At 35.1% G+C, this 23,525-nt stretch overlaps 2 protein-coding genes across 3 annotated transcripts in view; one reads left to right on the top strand and one right to left on the bottom strand.

The window, feature by feature from the left end:
- The window catches only part of LOC127071817 (serine/arginine repetitive matrix protein 2), a 243,704-nt gene extending 227,301 nt beyond the window's left edge, over window positions 1-16,403 (bottom strand). Inside the window, exon 1 of one of the 2 annotated variants that reach the window (XM_051011521.1) lies at window positions 15,085-16,403. In XM_051011521.1, the coding sequence (XP_050867478.1) occupies window positions 15,085-15,239 (155 nt within the window). In that variant the 5' untranslated portion in view covers window positions 15,240-16,403. The remainder of the gene's footprint in view (window positions 1-15,084) is intronic. The other variant, XM_051011520.1, reaches the window with a different exon arrangement.
- Window positions 5,239-9,171, top strand: LOC127071846 (uncharacterized). Its single transcript, XM_051011598.1, has 4 exons — window positions 5,239-5,432; window positions 6,008-6,157; window positions 7,923-8,096; window positions 8,185-9,171. The coding sequence occupies exons 1-4, from the start codon at window positions 5,376-5,378 to the stop codon at window positions 8,377-8,379; spliced, it is 576 nt and encodes a 191-aa protein (XP_050867555.1). The 5' UTR covers window positions 5,239-5,375; the 3' UTR covers window positions 8,380-9,171.
- Window positions 16,404-23,525: the final 7,122 nt, after the last annotated feature.

The following is a 23,525-nucleotide window of genomic DNA, read 5'->3' on the forward strand; positions in this document are numbered from 1 at the left end:
ACCTTGGGTCGCGCTTTACCTATTCGAAACGACGAATAAGAGAAGAAGAATTCTGAGCGTGTACCACGCCGATTAAAGGGGATGACGTGTGGGTGTTCGAACAAAAGCGAAGCTCACGTTTCGCAGTGTATTCCTAGGATAGCTTCGAACACGATCGTGATGCTTATGATCATCATGGTGATCCCAATGAACACGATTCTGAAAGCTCCAGGCTGTTTGTTCGGTGCCAGCAAAAATATCGAAGAAGATGCAGCACGAGCGGATAAAGTGAAACTTTGGGAGCACGTGTGCGAGCAATAACAGCCAAAATAACGACGATAGGATGATTCGATCGTTCTGCATTCACACGGCGCGACGCTGTCGCCGTTGTCACCGTCCTCGTGAAGATTTTCTCCTTCGCATCGTGCTCACGATCCCTTATTATGTATTGTCATGCGTCCCTCTTCAGTATTGCATTTCTGGGATCAAGTTGAATACAAAATAAGACTCGTGTCTTTCAAAATCGTATTGGATACCAAGTTGTGCTTGATAAATTGATCCGTAGAAATTAAATTGTCAACTGGGCGCAATTGAGATTAGTGGATACCTAAATACCTGGTAACTGTTACGTGTGAACGTTTAAAAGATCAAACGGTTCTACTTGTAGGTTCAAAGAACAGACGAGCTCCATCGAGAGAAACGTTTAAAAGAAGCACGAAAGTTATAAACGTTCGAAGAAATAAGCCACGAGGGACGTTAATTATTCTTTCGAAAAGCTTACAAAGGATTCAACTTTTCAACGAAATTATACGTCAGACACGAAGGACGGTAGAAGTCAAATGGGACAGGAAGAAAGGGGTCGATCTTAGATTACAGTCTAGTCGTTTATTTAGGTAGAATTACGCTATGACCTCGGTTCGAGGTCAAACCGGAAACGCCATAGTACAGTGCTCAGTACATTCGACGAATTACATACCAGTGTAGAACTTAATAACATCTCGTTCCAACCCTTTCGTACGATTCCCTATCATCTCTCATTGCCTGTTATTCAAAACATTTAAACCGAGTCTTTAGACTGATCGTAGCTACCAACTAGGGAAACCCCTACCTTCTCATTATTATTGTTATTATTCAGATTGGTATTTGTCAGGACCCTATTCGTTGATCCCTTAATTAAATCGATTTATAAACACGTACTATTAACTTATCGCATAGCATGTGTACGCTACCTGATCTCGTGACCAATGAAACGTGCCAAACTCTTTCTTTCTTCCTATCGAAATCAAGCGTAACCTCGCAGTCGATCGAATTCATCGATAAATCTTTCGATATACGTACATATACAAGGTGTTTCGTAACTGGTATAACAATCGGCATGTAATGGTAATTCTATATTAAAAAGGTAGTCGAAATTTGCTTCTCCAAAAGAATTGACGTTTTAAGAAAAACAAATATTGACCCTAATTTTTTTTTATTTACAATCTAACAATACCATCTTATTTAAATTTCTTAACAAAACGATCAATAAACAAAATACATAAGTAAATTTACAACATAAATAAATTTTGATTGAAAAGTATATAATCCGTTTCTAGCGTTGTTGGATATTTATTTTGACCGAAATTGATTAAAAATATTCAATTAACTATTGAGATACTTTAATTTTCTTATATGCATACATATATAAATAATTCAGAAAGTTCAAACTAATTGCTGTTATGTCGCCGATAAAAAAATATATGACTGTAATTTGATTTTCTGAAAAAGTTGATTTTTTCTAAAACATAATATCACATGAAAAAATTATGATTTTATACTTACTTACTTACACTAACAACTTGCATATTGAATAATGTATTGAAAGAAATGTAAATTGACATTCTAATTAGCAATAATAATCTGCCGATCGATAATAATCTTGTCATTTTTGTGGAAACGAAAGTGCTTTTAAAAGAAATGCTGGACTAGGAGTTAATTAATCATACTTACGTCGTGGAGTTTCTAATGCTAAAGAAATACAGCACAAAAGGCGTATTCTCTATGGCAGAGACATATGGCATATCGGTGGCACAGAAAGTAGCGGAGATGTTATTTGTATAGTCTAAGTTCAGGCTTTAGGTTTAAACTCTTAGGTTCGAGCTTAGATTCGAACTTAGGTTGCTGTCTGGAGAAGTTGAATATAATTTAAACGGTGCTCCATTTCCCGCGAGATCAGTGGCGTCGATGGAAGATGCCGACATAGGAGGGGCAAGGTGGGATCCTTTTACATGAGTCGAGTTGCACGAACTTCTACAAGGGGGTCTTTGGGTGGAGCGAAGTTCACGAGGTCGGGTCAAACGGGTAAGAACCGACGTTACGACGCTATCAACCCGTGTCTTTTCGTTGTGGACTTAGACGGAAAACAGATTAGAGGAGAAGAAGAAGAGGAAAAAGAACTGAAAGATCATAAACCGATAATGATTTTAAAGAGAACATTGTTAATAAATTACATATATTTGCGTGGTATTTTCTTATTAGAAAATCTTATTAGAAAAAGTTAGACGTATTAATAGTATGTTTTCAATCGTCTCAATCGCCTCGTTTTTTTTTTAAATTGTGACGAAATATTTTTTTGTGAAGAAAGTCGAGTCGATCGTTATTAGCTACTGTCTAATCATAAAGAGCGAAAATGAAAGAATAAGATATAATATTTATCATGAGAAATTTTTTCAAGGTCTTTGTAATTACCTCACACCACGATTATTTCGACTCATTTATATACCTCATATCAAATAAACAAAACCGATAATGGCATATTCACATATAACTTTCCTCAAAGCGAATTTTAAAGAACAATTATAAGCCACGTTTTGTTATCTTCGTTTCGCGTTCGCAAGGTTCAAATGCTAAACGTTTCCCAGTCATTTTTAGATAATGCATCGTTGTGATATATGACGTTGATTACGACGAGACACAAAACTTCAGATGATTTAAACGAAACAATAAAGACGTCTCAGGTTTATCCAATAAAACTATTGTCAAAAATATCTTAACAAGTCAAAAGATTTCTATTTACTCTTTCAGATCTATAAGCATCGTTGGTTTTAGTTTTCACAGGAGTATACAAGATCAAGACGAATCGGGCAACTCATGCCGTATTCCGATTAACCTCCAACTGCGCCGGTGGACCGTGCTTAATAGTATCCACTGGGAAAGGAAGAAAGAAGAAGAGTCTGTGACTCTCGGAGCTTGGCAATAAATCGCAAGCGCGAGACTTATCGGAGTCGGATATTCGTTCAGGACGTGTTGAGAGCTCGACACAAACGGGGAAAGAAGTGCACAAGTGAAAAGAGAGAGAAAGAGAGAGAGAGAGAGAGAACGAAGAAGAAGCTGAGGAAGAAGAAGAAGAAGAAGGCAGAGAAGATGGAAGTAAAAGAATAAGAAGAAAAATAAGAAGGAGGCAGAGAAGGTGGAAGAAGAAGAAGACGACGAAGAAGAAGAAGAAGACGAATAAGACGAAGAAGACGAAGAAGAAGAAGAAGAAGACGAATAAGACGAAGAAGACGAAGAAAAAAAAGAAGAGAAGAAGGAGGAGGAGGAGGAGAAGGAAGAAGAAGCAGAAGAAAACGATCGAAGAGAGAATTCAGAGCCGGGTTGGCCGACCGGAGCCGCTCACTGACCCCTGACGGCTCCGAACGAAGCGGACGTCACGGAGAAACCTTTACCTTCGTTACCTTCTTATATTTAAGGATCTTCCTTAGAGTGCGGTTCAACGTGTCTACATATATATGTATATATACATACATATACACACACATATATATATATAATCTGTAGAACTAGAAATATGTATAGATATGTATAGATGTACGACCATACATGTGTACGTATAGAACTATGTACCCACTTAGATCTTTATCCGAGGCCACCACGTCATGAGCGGATACTCTAGTGAACCTGAAACCTCCTCGAGAACCATTATCGGACCACGAGATACCCGCCGTGGCGAATTGCCTTTGAAATCGCGGCAAACATCGCGTAATAGGAGATGTAATAGTAGTCGGTTGGAAGCTACGAAGTAGTATATTTGATTCGGCGGCTATATACGAGTACTGGATCCTTCTAGCTAGGTTGCAAATTATCATAGAACGCTCGCACTATGAGCTATGGGAATAATCTGTTTTTATTTGTATGCTTCGTAAAATATTATATGCGGGTCAAGGAGCTCTCCTTGTTTACATTTCCTACACCTTATTTACGCGTTATAGACAAATTTAAGACTCGTAAAACATTAGCTTAGTTACGTGCTAAGCATTTCTTTTCATATTGTTATTTACTTCGCTATTCTACAATTAACAAAACTTTTTTGCATTCGTATATGTACAATATGAATACTTCGGATTCTAACAAAATAGCCAAGTAAAGGCTTGCGGCAAGAGATAAATAAGATGCAAAACAACCCGCATATAATGTGTTAAAATAAATTTTTCTCGATTTCGCTTTGGAACTTCACAAAGAAACGTTGTTGCAGAAGCGAAAGGGCTAATAACAAGACGTGCGTGCGTCCTGAGCTCCTCGAGCTTATTTTTATCCAGGCTTCCGTCAACGCGTTCATTAGCGTTAAAAACTTTACGACGTGTCGTAAGTTGTGTACTTCAGGCCGTAGAAGGGGACAGCTTGGAAGAAGATTAGCGCTCGTACGCTGACAAAATTCTCGCGGATTCGCATAAGGATTCGGATTTTAGAGACGACAGGCAGTAAGGCAAGGAACGTCGTGAGTCGCTCGTGTATGTATGGACGAGATTTCGGTGCTTTCGAAGAGGTTCGCCCCGTTATCCAGGCTCGTCACTTTCCTTTGAAGAACGCCGAAACGTCGTCTCTCGACGGAAGGAAAGAGAGAAGGAAAAGAAGAGAGAAGGAGAGGGAAACAGGAGAACGTCTTGCGATGTTATTTATCATTGCGTTCTCTTCCTTGACGTTTCTCGCGATCGGATCAGAGCTGATAACGGTACATCACTTACGCATACACGCATATGCGAATACAACGCACACACATCAGCGAAACTTGTAGATATGGTTGCATCTTTCACGGAACGTTGCCTTTTGACCGACGAGCCGATTTTCGTACTCGCGAACCAATTAATTTCTAGCACTAGCAGGTAGATAATTACGTTATCGTTTGGTAATACAAAGCATCGTCACGAAAATAGTTCGTGCTGAACGATAAGAACTCGATTATACCGCATATCAATATATGTACATATTTCTTATTTTTTCCTGTTACGAGTCTTGCAAAGTCATATCGCCATCGACTATTGACTTGGCACAAGCTTACCAAGTTTCCTTACCGAGTTACGTGCACAGTGCTATTTTGTAGTTTCGTTCTTGCTAATTGGATCGTTGAAAGATATAACGAGATGATGCTAATTACGACATTCGTGATTATTTCTTTTAGCATGATCACAGTTACGAAGGTAAGTACTACTCTTCTCCTGTTTTCAAATTGTTCGTCTAGTCAAAATTACTTTTCATTATTTTTAATGAATTAAATTGTATTTATGTTACGAGTTCAATAAATGAATTTAAAATTCGATCTTAATCATCTGCACTCGTATGTCGAGCGTGACTCGACATTCTTTGGAATGGCGTACTAATGATTTTTTATTGCAAAATTTAATATTTTTATTGCATTGAACTATGTAAAAAATATATAAATATTTTTTACTTTTTAAAAGTGTAAAATATACAAAAAGATAAAGAGTGCAAAGAATTAATTTTCATGACTTTGTCCTTGTTGTTTTTTTCTAACAAAGACGAAACAATAAAATGTGTAATAATCGCTTTAAAGTTTGTAACAAACCATTTTCAATGACCGTTTTTTATCGCTTAACGAGTTGATAAGAGTTTTTAGTGCGTACATACATACATATGTTAACATAGTAAATAAGTAAACTTTCTATATGTGTTACTAAAATCCACGTTGATATATTAATTTGATCGATCAACAAATTGGTACTCCGTAAGTAATATATTCATTACAAATTGGCAGGCCATGAATTATACCGTGACAAAAATCTTAGATGAAACAGTGACGGTATACGAGAATTCCTTATTCGACTTGGAAATAATCGGTTTTAATAATGACAGCAAAGTCTACATGATAATCAACCAGCCCATTACGGATAAGGATGACCTTCTTGTAAGTATTACTTTAAAGTTTTGCATTCGAAATTCAACTTTTTTCTATAATTAAACTCACCTTTTTGCAAATCATACTCACCTTTTTGCCATTCAAATTCAATCTTTTACGAATCAAATTTAACCTTTCGTAAATCAAATCTTTCTAGGAAATTTTTTTTCCAGATTATCTTCTTTCCAATGTAAAAGTAACCAGAAAATATTTTTAACAAATACATTCCACACTACAATTTCAAATCATAGCTTATCCAATCAACAATGAAGAAGTTAGAGAAAATTGACACGAGTTTATACTTTGTTTCAAACTCGAATCACTTATTTACGGGAAATCACTCTTTCTTGTAAATTGTAAGAATTTCAAGTCAATTTAATGTCGATGCAACCGAGACCTGTCTCGAAATTATGCATTTAGTAAAAAGTATAATCGTTTCGATTCAACTTTACTTTAACGCACGAGAAAAAGATATAATGTTAAGTTTATAATTAATTATAATTAATAATTTTCAACAGTGTAAATATTGCAACGCATCAAAACTAAATTCAATTATTATTTAATATGTTCCGTGCCGGATCATTTTCACTCAACTTTCTATTCAGATCACTTGATAGTTTAAATAAGAGCACATAAATCACCATAAAATATTTCATTTATCATCTGTCGATTATTTTTATTACAAAATGATAAGAAAACAATTTTGTAGAAAAAATCAAGTTGAGAAAGAATGAATAATTTAATTTACAAAAAGTTAAATTTGAAGTGCGGAGACTGTACATAATACAAACTTGTTTATCTCTTAAATAATTTAAGATTAATCTATTTTCTTTAACATTTTTGTAGATTATATGGGGTATTTATCCATAGATGTCCGAGCAAATATCTCGTGACTGGTTGAAATTACGAGAAAGTTTAATAAGAGAAATTTCCGAGTCAGCTATAAAGTGCATGTAAACATTTTTTTTTACTCGTGACCTTTTCGAGACATGAAAGTCAACATAGATTTTTTAAACGAATACGTATAATTTTGATTTTTGTATATTTATATATAGTAGTAGTCAATGAAAATCATATATAGTAAAAAATTGCTATTATGCATCGTTTACAAAATAATCCACATCTTAACGATCGACTAACTGTACTGTGATTCATACTTCATGGATTATTTACAAATTAATAAACTGTGTATTTTTACTAGTTGAGGATCAGTAATTCTCTTCGACTTCAAAATATTATGTAGTCACATCATTGCTTTTCAAATTGTGTTATGAAAGACCAATTACTTTAATACTTAAGATGCCGATTATCCGGTAAACGATGCATAATAGCAGTTTTTCACTAGATTTTTATTACAAATGATCAGTACTATATAAATTTTCAAAGAAAAATTATATATCTATTTAAAAAAACTATATTAACCTTCATAACAAAAAAAAGGTCATGAGTAAAAAGAAAAATGTTTACATTTGTAAGTTCTACTCAGAGCGGTGCAAATTTTTCTTAATAAATTTATTTGTTACTTCAAGCAATTTTGAGATATTTGATATTTATGGACGGAAATAATGTAGATATATTGTATGAAAAGTTTTTTCATATACTACCACGATTTAATAATACAAATTAACTACTTTATCGATTATCGATATACTCTATTATTTTATCTATCTATATATATTCTAATATTATAACTCTGTATAATATACTATATTTTTTCAGTTACTTGTGCTTTAATTATATTTTTTATTTTTTATATTTTATTGATTTAATGCAGATTAATTTTGTGGCAGAAAGGTTCGACGGTGTTAAATTTCCATTACCCGATAATCCCATGAAACTGTGTAAGTTCCTTTTCGAAGAACGATCTACTAAATTAGAATCTTACATCCGACAATTTCATATTTCAAGAGCTTTTAATCTTGAAGATCAAATTTGTCCGATATTACCGGTAAGAAGCAAATCCAAGTGGATAATATTAATTATAAGAATTTGTTTTTTTGAAATCATTACGTTATGAAATATTGATATTTTTTTAGGGTAAAAGAAAGCTGTTACCGTATATGTTTCCAAAAAATGTAACTCTTTTGCACGACATAGGTTGCGGGGATTTTGTTTACACTGTCGACATATTCACTAATGACACGAGTGATTCCAGTGAGTATAGATCTTTGATTTCTAGTCAGACAACTGTTCATATAGAGGGAGAAAGTTGTTCGAACACACTAATGTAACATAATCTATAGACAAATTTAATAATATGGTATAATTTTAAATATGACGTATAATTTTGAATACAATGTTATATAAAATGTTAACCGTAACTAATAGATCTGTATAAACACTGATAATAAAATGTATACACAATAGGAATAATTTGTATCAATAATATAATAGCGAAATAGATTCAACAACTTATTAGAGTTATTTTAAAAACAATTAGGAACGCTGGTTAGAAATTAACCGCAAGTGTAGGTACAATTTTCTAACCAAAGAGACCGACACAAAGTTTCACAAGCACGTCCTTGCTTATCGTCTTAGCCTCTACTGTTCCGTACCAACGTGTTCCTTGGACGTACACCCACGTATAAACAACGAGCAAGCATAGAGCACGCGAGAAACCGTCTAAAAGGCTTATCAGCCTTCATCGGATAATATCGGTGCCCGAACCCGAACGTAATGGTTATGAGTAATGGCTCGAGATCGTGGCAGCGAGGTCGACTTCGCTGAACCGTACACGGAATCTAAGATTTAGATACAGGTACCCGAACTTGCTTCGGTAAACCTGCCTTCTCCATTACGCATTTTCATCGTTGAACGTATTTTAACGTCATCGATCGGTTCAAAGCTTTATTTTATTCAACGAATTTTTTAGAATATTGTTTTAAACATAAATATTATTAACAAATGATCCTTCTTTTTCCCTATAATTATTTTTTAACACTGATTTGATTTCTTCCGCTTTTGATATATCATGTGTATCCACGTTGAAAGTGATTTTTAAATAAAACCGTTTTCTATTGATTTGATTTATTAATTAGATGAAGATACTGCATCAGTGGTGACTCAGGAGTTTTGGGTAAAAGTAATGTTATCACGTCTGGAGACGTATGAGGATCGTATAATGCATAGTATTAAATCTATCGAAATTTTTCTTCACAAGTCTATCGAAATTCTCCACAACAAATTTATTCGAACTATCTTTGACCATTTATAATCTAATTTTTATTTAACGAAAAATTATACAATGCGAAACATATAATATAATTTATAGTACAGTAAGTAAAACTTTTACTCAAATATTAAAAGAAAATTATACAATGTAAATATATAGGATTATTTATACTAAGTAAAACTATAATTTAGAAAATATTAATCGATTTAAATGAGAGTTATACATCTGTAATTTTGGAATGTGTGAGTTAAAATGTTGCTTTACATTATAGAGAGTTGACATTTTTGTAAAAGATTAACTCAAAGTTAGAAGGGACGATAGTTTCCGGTTGAATTGACCTTTCTCGCGATCGATCTGCTATAAGTACTATTCATGCCAAGTTACGGATGAACCCCTTACGTTTATTACGTATCCAATTTCACACGTTAGCGCCGATAAATGTACGATAAAATGTAGAACCACCTCTCGAGCGATGGATATATTCGCGGCATAGGTGATACGGGATATCGTTGAACAACTGCTTGACCCCGCGTGCAATAAATAAAATAGTCGAGTGCGTGAGAAAGAGAAAGAGGACGTATTCCAAGTGAAATTTATCGATATGTGTCTACGCAATGGAGACTGAACACCATAAAAATCTGTTTCCTCTTTAAGCCAATAGTGTGCACGTTGTATACGCCGTGTTCTTATACGGTTAACGCATGTTCGATAACTCTACAGGATTCGTTACACGGAGTTAGAGAAAGATGGATGCCTCATGTAAAGCTCATTATACAAATCAATGATCGTTTCAACCGTTCTTAAATACATTTACGTGACATTCGTATGCCTAATCAAGATATGACTATAAGAGTGCATCCTTTTAATGTATCTTAGATACTTTTACGTATGCTTAGAAAAAATACTAATGTTAGCCAATTTGATAATCTACAATTAATTTATCTCTTATAGTTAATTGTATTATTTGATGCGAACAGACAACTTAACACGTTAACTCCCATCATAATCAAATCGTGTTTGAGTGTTTCTAAGTGATACGATAGTGATCACCAATGACCGATGCTACTAAATTTTTTTATTTAATCGCCATGTCTCGAATATCACCGAATACAAGATATTTAGTAACGCAAAATAACAGTAAAGTAAAAAGTGATTTAATTAGTAATTGTTCTATTACATTGCATTTTCGCTTCTTTAAAATTGATGATAATAATTTTAATTAATGATAATAATTATGATATTTTAAATGATAAAATATGAATAAAAATTTTACTCGTATATTTATAATATACTTACATGTAAATTAGTGCTGTGATTAAATTATTTATCAAACATAATATAAATTTATAATAATTACAATTACAAAACAAAAAATAGACTATTGTTGTCTTCAACGATATATTTCTCCTTTTCATGTAATTCTTTTAAGCTTTTTCAAACAAAAATGTACTATTTTAAGCTGATTATCAATATAATCTTTAACAATCATTAGAAATAAACATACCATTGATAAGGGTATAAAAGTTCTATTCGATCATACTATTTAATAATTTATCGTTATAAGTCCTATTCAATCATACTATTCAATTATTTCATTATAAGAGCTTATAATAATGAAAACCCATCTGTGACCCCAGAATAAAACGTACAAAATTCGTGTGGCAGTCAGGTTGGCATTACACCGTATACCGGAAGATCCCTGATAAAAAAGCAAAAAAAAAAAATACCAAGTTTGAAAGGTGTCGATAAGATCAGACCTTATCGTAAGCAAGAACGTGTTCGATAAGCACGCGGAGCTCGCGATCGAAGAAGAAGAAGGCGTCGATAAGGTCAGCCCGTTTCGAGCGTACGAATACGTTCGATAAATGGCGTAGCAGGAGGTAGACAAGGAGGGAAAAGGAGACTCGATCGGTCAGTGGTAAAAAGAAAGAAAAAGATTCGATGGGTGGTAAATACGACGGAGAAAGAAAAGAAAAAAAGAAGAAGAAGAGAAAGAAGACGAAGAAGCCGATCCAAGAAAAAAAAGAAGGGGTGCGGTAAGGGAAGGGAGGGGTAAGGGGTGGAAGGGCTCGACGAGAGAAGACGATTCATTAGTCGTACAACACGGAAGTGTTCGAAGCTGTGCGGCCTCTCCTTCTCTTCTCTGTGCGTCAATGTGTAAAAGGAGTACGAGTGTATGTGTACGTTCGTTCCGTTTCTCTCTCTCTCTCTCTTTCTCTCTTGAACATACGCAGAGGAGTCCGAAGGAGCCAAACTGGGTTTCCTCGTGTGGCCCTCCGAAGGATTATTATGCGCGACGGGGGCCCCTCTAGAACCGAGCCAAGCCGGCCAACTCGATTTCGTCCGATCCCGTTCGACTTTAAAGCATGAAATATATCGCGATAATTCTTTTCGTTCGATCGACCGTATCCAAGATTTTCGGCGTACCGAGTTCCGATCTTCTTTTCCGTTCGTTTAGGCTACTTGCACGAAAAAGACACCCGTGGCTTTGGACAGGACTCTTTCTCGTGCATGTTTGTTAGAAAAAAAAGAGGGAGAGAGAGAGAGAGAGAGAGAAAAAATGATGTGCTTCTCTAGTTACCCCCTGTCGCTTAAACGTAATTTACATCGTCTATAACTTACGGCAAAGCGTATTATTTATGAATGCCTTGTCTCGTTCACGCGATATTCGCGATAGCCGATAATGCAGTGGCCCGAAAGAAGTCGATAATACGACGGCTTCGTTTAATAATCTCGTCGGAGTAAGTCGATGGTTTGGATAAAGTCGATACGCCTTGGTTCTTAGTTAGCGCGAGTGGCATTTATCGCCATTGTAACTTCTCCGTTCTCCGTTCTTTTCTACGTTCTTCGTCTCTATCGACGTCGATCTTTGAAATCTTTATTTATTTCAATTTATTTTCTTCCGTAACATTCATCTAGCGATGATATAAAGTTGTTTTTATTTCCGTATATGTTGTGTTTGACAACATTTCCGATTTAACGTTTGGTTTTTGTTAGAGCAAGTCATTTATATTTATTTATCTGGTATGTTCATATCTGTCGTATTATACGACAATACGAACTGACAAGTAGGATTTCCGAAAGTAACAAATTTGCTTGGAATCTTTTTATATTATTCAATATAACTCGTATTTTATTTTATTTACTTTTTATGTCGTGAATTCTGGTATTTGGGATGTATTTGTCGAGGGTCCCTGGTTAGAAGAGAAAATATGGAAAATCTCTGAGAATAGGCCATGGCTGTTAAAAAATTGAATTATATAATGTAATAATGATAATTATGATTATGCTAATAAAAGTGTATTTATAATGGAAAATAACGTAAGAGTTAAGTAGAACGTAACAATTATTATCCTTGAGATACATAAAAATTCGTATAAAATAAATGATTTATTCTTCATCCGTAAATCGAGTTTCTAAGAAGAGTATGATCGATTTTATGATTCGACACGAATGATTTCAATGGAAATATATTTAAAAGGAACGTGTAATAAAAAGGATTTTATGACACCCACGCGTGTAAAATCGTTGTGTCACGGTCGACGACTTACAACGATCGCGAGATCGGTAAGTTTACCTCTTCAGATTCTAATTACTTTTCTACAGAGAAAAAGATAAGTTCATAGTCATCGCCGCGGGGCAAGAATCACGAAGCTGTCTCGTCGTAAGACAAGCGACCGTCTTGAATTCCACGAAGCGATTATTAGTAGTAGCCGTGGTTCTTCTCACGCACCGCAAGGACCGCGAATTCTACAAATTGCTTCTGCTTCCTGCTACAGCCAGCTTTCTTTCCCATCTCTTGCTCGTTCTTCGGGCATGTCGATCAACCGGGATATACAGTTTACCTATGCATCGACGTATACGAAAGCGGATTACGCGATGATCGGACGTAATAGCTCCTTGCTGATTCGTCTTAAGAATTCACATTCGTGTAGGAAGAATCGCTACTTAAAGCGGTTAATCGTGAAGGAGCTTACGTGGATTATTGACCCTTCGTTGGTTGAGCCGTCTTTTCTGCGCCATCTCGAGCATGTTGTATTCGACGGATATAACGTGAACAACGTTAAACAGGGAACGTATTAGAAATAAATAGACGAGACGAACGTTCCGAAAGATGAAGAGACACAGATAAGAATAAAATATTGACTTGATGCAATGGGAAAGTTGCTACGTGAAAAATCTCGAAAGGTAATCGCTCGAGCTCCTTTCTCGTTCGCGCCAAACGATTATCCTTTCTACGCCACGACACAAGGATATCGAATGTTCTTGCGTTCGAGCTTACTCGACGTAATGCCAAAGGTGCGTGAATCGTAACTACGGGGGTCCTTTCGTACGGACTGGTTTGCGGCATGACGAGTCGCAAGTCATACAGCATTCCAACTGCGCCAACGGATTCGCCTCCGATGATACTTTTACCTTCCTTGCGTTTCCCTGGCCCTTTCCTTCCCGCCGGCAACGATGCTCGTCCGTAAATGATCGAATTGTTATTATTACTCTTCCGCACGAGATACATTGCGAATATTTCCTTTCCGACATGTTTCTAATCATTAGTCTTTAATATGTCGATTGTCGAATCAATGAGATTTTAGATATGTATGTAATAAATAACTTAAATACGTAGATAAAAAATATTATAGAATAGAATCCATTATTTATATTTTTCATATTAGACTTTAGTCCTATTAAAAAGTATATTTTAGTAATATTATAAATATCGCGAAAGAAATATCAAGAATATTTGAAAAAGGTTAATTGAATACTGGTTATTGATAATTCTCTTAATTTTTAGTAAAGCGAAAATTAATACGGTGGGAAAATATCATTCGAACATTCTAATGTAACATAGTTTACAACTAAATTTAGTAACAGTATAATATCAAATTTGACGTTCATGCATAAATTGTAATAGTTCTTAATAGTTACGTAAACATTGATAATAAATTTATACGTAATAGAAATAATTCTCATGTCGATACTAATTGTCAAATGGCTTAGGCAACTTGTTAGATCAATTTTCGAAACAATTAGATCCGCTTGTTAGAAATTTACCGAGCAGAACATTTTTTTCCGATGATACTTGTGTACCTTCGTTACGCTCCATTAGCCCTTCGTTCACCATTGCCGTTCGTTCGTTCATTCGAAAAGGACCGAAAGCCTAAGCCGGTCGTTGCCGGATGCTTTTCCTTTCGAGGAGAAACGTCGAGATCGTTCTCGCGACGATTTACTGAAAGAGGAATGCGCGTGCCGATCTATTATTTCTATCCAATCGTTTACTGTTTTTTTTCCTTTTTTTCTTCTTTCATTTCTTTTTTTCCTGGAGAAACACGCGTAGCCCTTTATATTAAATGCTGTAAGGCAAATATATCCTACTTTTGTACCAAATTAGAGAGCAATAAAATATAAATGTAATTAAAGAACGATTTTAAACGACTTTAAGTCATCCATTTAGAGGATCTAAAAATGTGATATAAGATTACCCATCAATATACATCTGGCGAGTAATCGCAGGTAGTTACATTCATGGGGAGTTAAGTCGTGTGATAATTTGCGATACAAGAAAACTTGAAAGTTTCTCGCTTGGTGGTACGGCCATGACGACGGAGTCGTCGGTAGCCATTATGCCAATTACGTTTCCGCTCGAGCTTCGTGTCTTTGCGAATGCTATGCGAATGGATGAAACTCGCGTTAAGTCACGAAGATCGGTAGGAAATAACGATCGAAATAACGATCGAAGTCTATTTTAAATTAAGGATCAATTTCTCACCGATTGCAGTGCTTCTTAAGATCTCTTCGGATGCTGCTGCGAGTACGAATGAAGCGTAGGGCACCGCTACCGATCGAGTTTGGTCGCTTGTCTCCTTTCTCGAACGTCGAGAACCACTGCTCCGACTGTAGACCGTTCTGCACGCCGTCGTCCATATCTGTCTGCCGCCCTCACTTTGAAAATCACCGTCGAGAATGTCCTGCCGACTTGGTTACTCGAGTATCTGTCTTTGTCTTTCTCTTTCTCTCTCCCTCTCTCTCTCTCTCTTTCTCTCTCTTCCTATCTTTCGCCCGATACATTCACCAAGGGTAAATAGGTAAATACAGAAGTTCGGTCGATCGATCCGTGTAGCTGTACGTTTTTTAAACGTAAACAGGAAATTGACCGCCCAAGTAAAGTTTCAAAGGAACTGTAATGAAACGATCGTAAGAGGATCGGTATCGAACCATTCCATAATCCGTGACGGCACGGCAAAATCGAAACGATCCTCCGTATCGGTCGATTACTTTCGATTCTGACGTTGCTCGTTCGCGTGGCTTGGCCTATACGAGTAGAGTGGAGCCGATTACATAACGGCCATCACACAGCGTACGCACGTACCGATGCACGCATGCACAATATTACCTCGTGGATGTGCCGAGACCGGTCTTCTCGATCCCAACTGCTCGAACAACCAAACGTTCCTGAGCCAAACGATGGTACCTTGCACCTTGCCTAATAAACTCGAAATGTACAAAATTTCCTTTTTTTTCCTTTCCTTTCCTTTCTTTTTCTTCTTCTTCTTATTTGCTCCTTTTCAAAAGATAAACGATTTTCTATCAATTATTTTTCCCTCCTATCACAGAAACGAACTCACGTTCTCTTTCCCATGATTCGAAATAGTCGACTTCATTTCTCTTCGATAGAATGCACACTTACAGCATGGATCCAAAATAAGCTATCAACAATCCACGATCCACGATTTCGCAGTTCCCTTTCGTGGATTTTCACACGGATCACGAATACTTGCTTTCGTAGTTTCAACGTGCTACAGTTGCCATTCGATCTTTTTCTTTTTTCTTTCCCTTTTCTCTTTATTTTCTTGTCATTTGTTTCTTTTTTCTTTTATATTTTTTTTCCTGTTTTAAAATTATCGTGATCTCGCGCAAAGATGATTTTAAGTAGCTTGCTCATGCGGATACACGTTTACGATGGATTAAGGTGTATCACGTTCAATATAGATTTTAAAATTAATTTCCGACTCGTTGGTACTTCGTCGCGAAGGTGGAGCGACATTGGTGCACCGGTTTACCGTTCGCGTTCGCGGTACCAGCAGCAAGTGTGGCCTCTCGAGTGGTAGTGCTCTGGAGCGACACCTGTGAAGAGACGCTACCCTCTTCCTCTTCTTCTTCCTTTTCTTCTTCCTCTTCTTCTTCTTCTTCTTCTTCCTCCTCCTCCTCCTCCTCCTCTTCCTCTTCTTCTTCTCTTCGAATCTTCCTTCGTTGTACGCCGTCGGGCGACTTTTCTCCCTTCTTCTCCTTCTTCTGTTTCTTCTTCTTTCTTTCTCTTTCTCTTTCTCTGCTCTTCTCCTCCTCCTCCTCCTTGTCCTTCTCCTCCTCTTCTTTTTTTGCTCCTCTTTCTTCTCTCAACGACAACTTGAAGCAAAAACGCTACCGATTCGAGTACCGACTCGACTTCGTTGGAAATTTAAACCGAATCCTTCATGATGAACGGCTTTATACGGTAAAAGTAACTGAAAACTTTAAACCTCCTCTTCGTTTCAACGTCCGACGTTTTCTATATACGTCCGTTCTTTCCACGGTTTATCTACTGACACGAAAAAATTGTCCATCGTTGCCCTTGTTTTGAGATTCAAGAAATTCAAATATAAATTTCCAACGATTTGTGCAATCAATCGTTTATTTTTATTTTGGAATGTAACAATTTTTTTGTATAATATTACGTGAAAATAATCTGTATATTTTAATCTGCATGTCATACAAATCTATAAGATCAAATAAAAAATTTACAACGTACATCCATTTTTTATAAGATTTAATTATTGACGTGAAAGAATCGTTCACTGTTGTTCTCCTTTCCGAATATCAAAAAACTCGAGTATAGATTATCGTTCATTTATAATTTATGTAATCAAATTCACGAATATCGATACATTAATATTAGTATAAAAAAAGGTTTGTGTATGAGACATTCGCCATATATAATACTACACAGTATATCGCATAATCTATATATTTATTATAAATCATAGGAATTGTCAAGATAGAATAAAAAGTCACAATATACGTTCCCTCTTGAAATGATTTATCTATTGATGTAAAAGAATTGTCCACGGTTGTTCTCTCGTTCAAAGATCAAGAAACTCGAATATCGATCATAGATTATCGATCATTTATGTAATCAAATTCACGAATATCGATACATTAATTTCGAAATATAAAAATTCTTAAGTATGAGATATATTGTCGTATATGATACTACACAGTATATTGCATAATCTCTATAGATATTTTCTTATAAATCATAGAAATTGTCAAGATCGAGTAAAAAAAAGCGTCACAATATCGTTCGAAATATTATGATAAATGAATAATTTACGTTCACCGCGGAAGAAAATTGTACGGCCGAAGAACATTAGTCGAAACGAGAGGAGAAAGGATACGAGTCCTTTGGAGAGATCGACTCGCGTACACGTAATAAAAGCACGTAGGGCCTGTACGGCGCGCCAAGAGGTACTGCTGCCCGTTATTCTCTCTCCTCTTCGACTCTTCTAACCGATCTCGCTTCGAGTTCCCTCGCAGTTCCTCTCTTGCCACTATTCTCCTCGAACTCGCCTTGCACCAGCACGACTTCGTATTACTCGTACCTCCTCGTACTTCTCGTTGTTGTTTCTCATCACGGTCATCTCGAGACTGCTCTCAAATAACAACAAAGAAGGTGCTCGAAGAAGTAACGATTTCGATTTCTCATCGACTATTTCTTTTTCCTGTGTTCCTTTCTTACTTTGTAAAAATCGACGAAAAGTTTCGTGCAATTGACCGCACCAATGCCAGTCAACGATCTGATCTTTTTGAAACAATCTTTTCTTATTCGTTATGAATAACGTCTTCGATCGTAATCGCTAATGCGATAGGTCATTTTGAACGTATGTATGTATTTGTGTAACAGTTTATGCCAACCACGATCTTAAAATAAAATTGTAAAGGTATACGTTTAATGTTTATTTTACTTATTAAAACGTAATCTTTTTCATACAAGATCTTTTCGAGTTCAGAGAAGTGGCATCAAATATTATAATAACAAAGATATAACGTGCGAAAGAGAAACTGATATCTCGACAATTTCTATATTGTTATATTTTTTCTTTCGAAAGATATAACTTTGTCTTTTCTCTTACCACTCGATTCAAAACAAATATTTTGACGATTGGATTTAAATGAGACCTCCTGTATATACCTCTTTTAAACCAATTATATTTCAATCATTTATATATACTTTATTATATATATACTTTACAAGTATTAATAAATTATTACTATTAATTTGTAATACTTGCTTATTTCTATTTATAAATTATAAGAACTTAGTAAGTATTAAAATTTACGATTACAATCTATACAAACATACACACACGTATAAATAAAAATATTTAGTCTACATTCCATGTTATAAAAAAATAAATTAGCAATAGTATTTTCTTCTAAATAAAAATAATGCACATTCCGATGTTTCGTCGTTAGAGAATACGTAGCCATACAAATTCTTTGATTCTTTTTCGATCGTTTGACCGATTTTAGCGAGCAAAAGTATGCGAAGAAGTAGGTACATGTAACATTACAGTATCACGTAGTAGGTATAAGCCGGTTCAATCGCGATAACGTCAAGCGAGAAACGGAAACAATAACTCCTGATGCGGATAAACGCAGCGCTACCCTCTTTGCTTTCTCGCTCCAATGCACGTTACCGTTTTCTTTCTTCTTTGGACGATCCGGTAAGGTGCACCTGCATAATTGCTACCGGCATAATAATAACGTAATAATAAGGATTTTCTTACGGAACGATATCAAATCGGGAACAACATCCGCGGTTTTTCTTTCGCAACAACAAAGTGGTTACGTGAAGAAGAGGAGAGATCTAGCCAAGTGAGAATAGCGGTATATGCGAGACCGCAAGAATGAAATAACTTCGATGATGAACTTTGTTTTATACTGTCAACAAGAGAAGCGTCACATTGAAATCGAACATTTTTTCCATTTATTTTCTATTAACTATATATATATATCCATGTTATAACAAGGTTATTAACGAAGAGATCAGAAGCAACGTTTTCTTGTAGAATAAACTGCTATAATTATCGATCTTTTTTTCGAGGTAGCTCGTTTCACAAATAGCCGTTATTACCAAAGTAAGTAATTACATGGAAAAATATTAATCGCAACTATTTGTTTTTCTAATATGGTGTACTAAAGATTGCGTTTAATTTAACAAGTTCAAAAAATTAACCATTACGAATCATTGAACAACTGTAACGTCGTTGATTGCCAGATTCTCTGTCGCAGTAAGCGATTCCTCGCGAGTCTCCATCGGCATCATTGGCACTGCTCTTTCGCCTCCATAAATAGCCTTGAAAGCGCATCGAAGAAGCAAGAAGCGACCAAAGGGAGAATTACAGACGCGTTCGACGGTGAAAACAGGTGAGTAACGGCCGACAGCCCTGCAGAGACTGCGAGAACACGTACGAAGTCGATCTTCAGGGTCGGCGAGAACCACCGGATGATACGTACTCTTCTATGGGGAGCAAAGATACCGAGAGAAAAGGAGATAAAAAGAGAGATAAAAAGAGAGAGAGAGAGGGAGGGAGGGAGGAAGGGAGAGAGAAAGAGAGAAAGAGAGGGTCATGGTCACGAGCAAGGCCGTGCTCGCGATTCTCCATCGCTGCTGCTTAAATGCATAGTATACACCGTGAAAGAGGATAATGGCTCTACGAATTTCTCGGTTCTCGGTGCGATCTTTCGTTTCATTTTCCCTTCTCTTTCGTCGGGATAATGTACATAAAGTCGATGCCGCGTGTACGTAGTTATGAGGATCGAGCCGGCAAATTGAAAGAAAGTACTACCTCGGTCTTTAGCCCGTACGCGCGTTATTTTCATCTTAACTTTTCTTCCTTTCGCAGCAAGCAAGAACGTTCAAGATCGGCGAACACAATGGATCTCGTGTCTCGATTGCTCGCTTCATGGCCGAGCGTAAACCGTTCCAAGATCATAGCACGATCTCGCGTTTGAGGTATAAATTACACTTGAGGGTTAGAGGCTACGGATAATCTTGCTTTACGTCATAATGGATGTTGACAGGATTGAAAAATTCGATGGGCAGCGCGAGCTCTCGTATCTTCAATCTTTCATTTTTATTTCTCTTCTATTAATGTTATTATCATTAGTATTATTATACTTCGTAAGAAATAAAGAAGAATGATGAGATAGGAGGCGATGATTTCCAAAAGCGTTCATGTCCCCGTCCATTCAAACTTAATTTCTTCGAATGAAAAAGAACCCTGGCGAATAGAGAAGGAAAGAAAACACACTAAAGAGAGGTTAAAGAGGGACCGAACGAACCTTTTGTTCAAGAGTGAATCGTTCGTATTGCGCGAGATAAGCGCGTTCCATCCGAAGTTCATTGAATCATGGCATATAATTATATAAAGTTGAAGAGAACCGTGCATCAAATCTATTCGAGGTATGCGTTCGGGACAATGGAGTAGCGTGCGATGCTTCGTTAACCGTTCGATTAAAATGGAATGCCCGTTGGCCACTGGCAACCGTCGAAGGGCTTGTCATCGAACATGATACGTCTTATTTTTATGGGAATTCTTATTTTAAAATGATTCCAAATTTTTCCTCATCTCGTTCGTGCGCCCGTAGCTCACATCATTTGCGTCAATGACACTTACTTTACTTTGGATTATCTAACGTAATCTTCTTCTTTTGTAATTTATATACATTGTATTTCTTATTTATTTCTTTACTCATAATTTATAAAGGATTTTTCAAGTTGAAGGATTCGTACTTCGGATAAGATATGAAGACGGAGAGAGATGTTTTTCAACAAGAAAATCGTGTTTTTGATGAAATCACTGTAAATAAGATATTAGATCGGCTGACGAATAATATCAAAATTTTCTATATTTTATATCTAAATAAGCAATACTCTATTCGGTTAATTAACATATTTATAATTAAGTATGATTATATTGTTAATTATTTATAAATAATATATTATAAATACTATTAAGTTGGCCAATAAGTAATATCAATAGATTAAAAAATATTAAAATTTAATGAAAAATTTCAGCAATAAATACATATACGTATAATAAATAAATATACTTTCTTATTGACCAAAGTAATATTTCTTTATTTCGATTTGTTTATTCGTATTTCTTCGTTGCTTGGCTTACTCAGTTTAACTTGAACAAATCTTTTTAATATGTATATTATTCCCATTGTAACGATACAAAATATATACGAACTTAAAGATCATAATTAATACAAATAATACATTGAAACAAAAATCATTTGTACTGGCATTTGTAGTAATAGTTATAGTAATAGTAAAACTGACTGGTCATATTTTCATATTTTCTATGTAAATAGCAGTTTATAGAATACCTAAAATGATAAAAATGATTTAATTTAATTGCTCGATATTTAAAAAAGATATATTATATGTGTAAGAGAAATAAAAAATTAAATCTATGTTGTTTGTAAAATGATAGTTATACATATCCAGATTACAAAAAACTTTAGAAAATTAATTTTGTATGTATTATATATTACATGACACGTGTTACGCCCAAATTGATACCGTCAGATATTTTAACAGAGTAGACTATAAATTTCTTTAACTAACTTTTCCATCTACCGTGTTTTGTCATGGAATTAAATATAGTGAAATAATGAGATAGAAAAAGAACCGTTTTGTTTAAATGTTTTGGTTTCCAGCATTCAAGGTAAGTCTTAGGCTTAGCTCGAATGAATGCTTTGGTTTCTAACGTAGCAATTTCATTCTGTCTCTAGACACTTTGTAAATTCATCGGCAGATTAAGCTTCGTCCTTAGCTGAATTCACTCCTTTTAAATTACAGTGTTTACGCAACGTAATCATGGATTAGGAAGATCGGAGGTTAGAAAGATTACATGCTTACAGCAACAAAATATATTTTCCAGGATACAATTCAGATACAAAATCGTTCTCTAACAGTTAAATTTTTGTGCGTGGAAGGATATGCAAAAATAAATAGAAAACTTATTTTATAATAATATAATAATAAGAAAAGCCAAATATGATGATGATCTTTTATTAGAATAGCTCACCTTTTTTCGATATAAGAGTTTTTATAATTGCCGATTTTTAAATTGATTTTTAAAATTGATTTCGATTAGGACCTGGAAGAAAGGTTTTGTTTAATTAACAATTAGATTTCTTGGTTCCAAAAAAAAATCGTTGTACTATCATTAATCCATAATTCTTTAAAATTATTACTGCAGATGAGAATTTTTAGAAAAATAGCAACGACTATTACTCGATGCAAATAATAACCATTGTATAACATAATAAATAACATAATAAATAGCTAGAGAAAACCTAATATCCTAGAAAATCAAATTTTATTTATAAGCGATACTAAGATAGGGAGATAGTTCCTTAAACTTATCAAATTGATAATTGTATTTTTCTTCCGAAAGAAGTTATAAAAGGGAAATTCGGTGACAGGTATATAGAGCCGTATGATATAATGGATATATCACCGTATGACGACATTAAAATAATCGTGAAAAGAAAAGGCTGTATAGTATACACAAATAAATCAAAGCGCTTATATGTATAAGAATCAATTTTTTTCAATATTTCTTTCGTCTATGGCACAATGATCATTCTTACTGTTATTTCGTTTGCAAGCTATGTACGTGATCAAGAACTGATAGAATATGATTGTGGATCACTATGTTCGAATATTACTACTATATCATTATTAAGGTAGGAGATTGAGATATGTTTGAGTACAATCCACAACTAAGCACAGTACCGATTATGCTATACCAGATATTGATTGATAATCGATTTTGAAAATACGTTTCGGTAATAACATGAGGACTTTCTTCTTAAACATTTGAGTTTTTATTGAAATGCCATCTTTCGTAAATAAACTTTTTTAAAAGATCTTTTAAAAGATTTCTTAAATTTTCTACAAACGTCGACGCGTGTAGTATAATCATTTGGTTGAAGAGCTTATACATTCGTAAAATAGAATATAAATCATATATAAATCATAATATTATACTGTTTTTTCCAATGATCGCACTGTTTGTTCAAATTAACTATCTTTATAAAGAATGTTAATTCTGCGCAGATCTTCTGATATTAATATTAGAAATTTCATTCCGC

Source organism: Vespula vulgaris, chromosome 23, assembly GCF_905475345.1.
Source record: "Vespula vulgaris chromosome 23, iyVesVulg1.1, whole genome shotgun sequence".
Classification (NCBI taxonomy): Eukaryota; Metazoa; Arthropoda; class Insecta; order Hymenoptera; family Vespidae; genus Vespula; species Vespula vulgaris.

Excerpts from the sequence above, each read along its gene's own strand:
- LOC127071846 (XM_051011598.1), top strand. The coding sequence starts at position 5,376 with ATGATGCTAATTACGACATTCGTGATTATTTCTTTTAGCATGATCACA. Across the intron at positions 6,158-7,922 it reads CGGATAAGGATGACCTTCTT|ATTAATTTTGTGGCAGAAAG; the intron begins GTAAGTATTACT and ends GATTTAATGCAG. Across the intron at positions 8,097-8,184 it reads AAATTTGTCCGATATTACCG|GGTAAAAGAAAGCTGTTACC; the intron begins GTAAGAAGCAAA and ends ATATTTTTTTAG.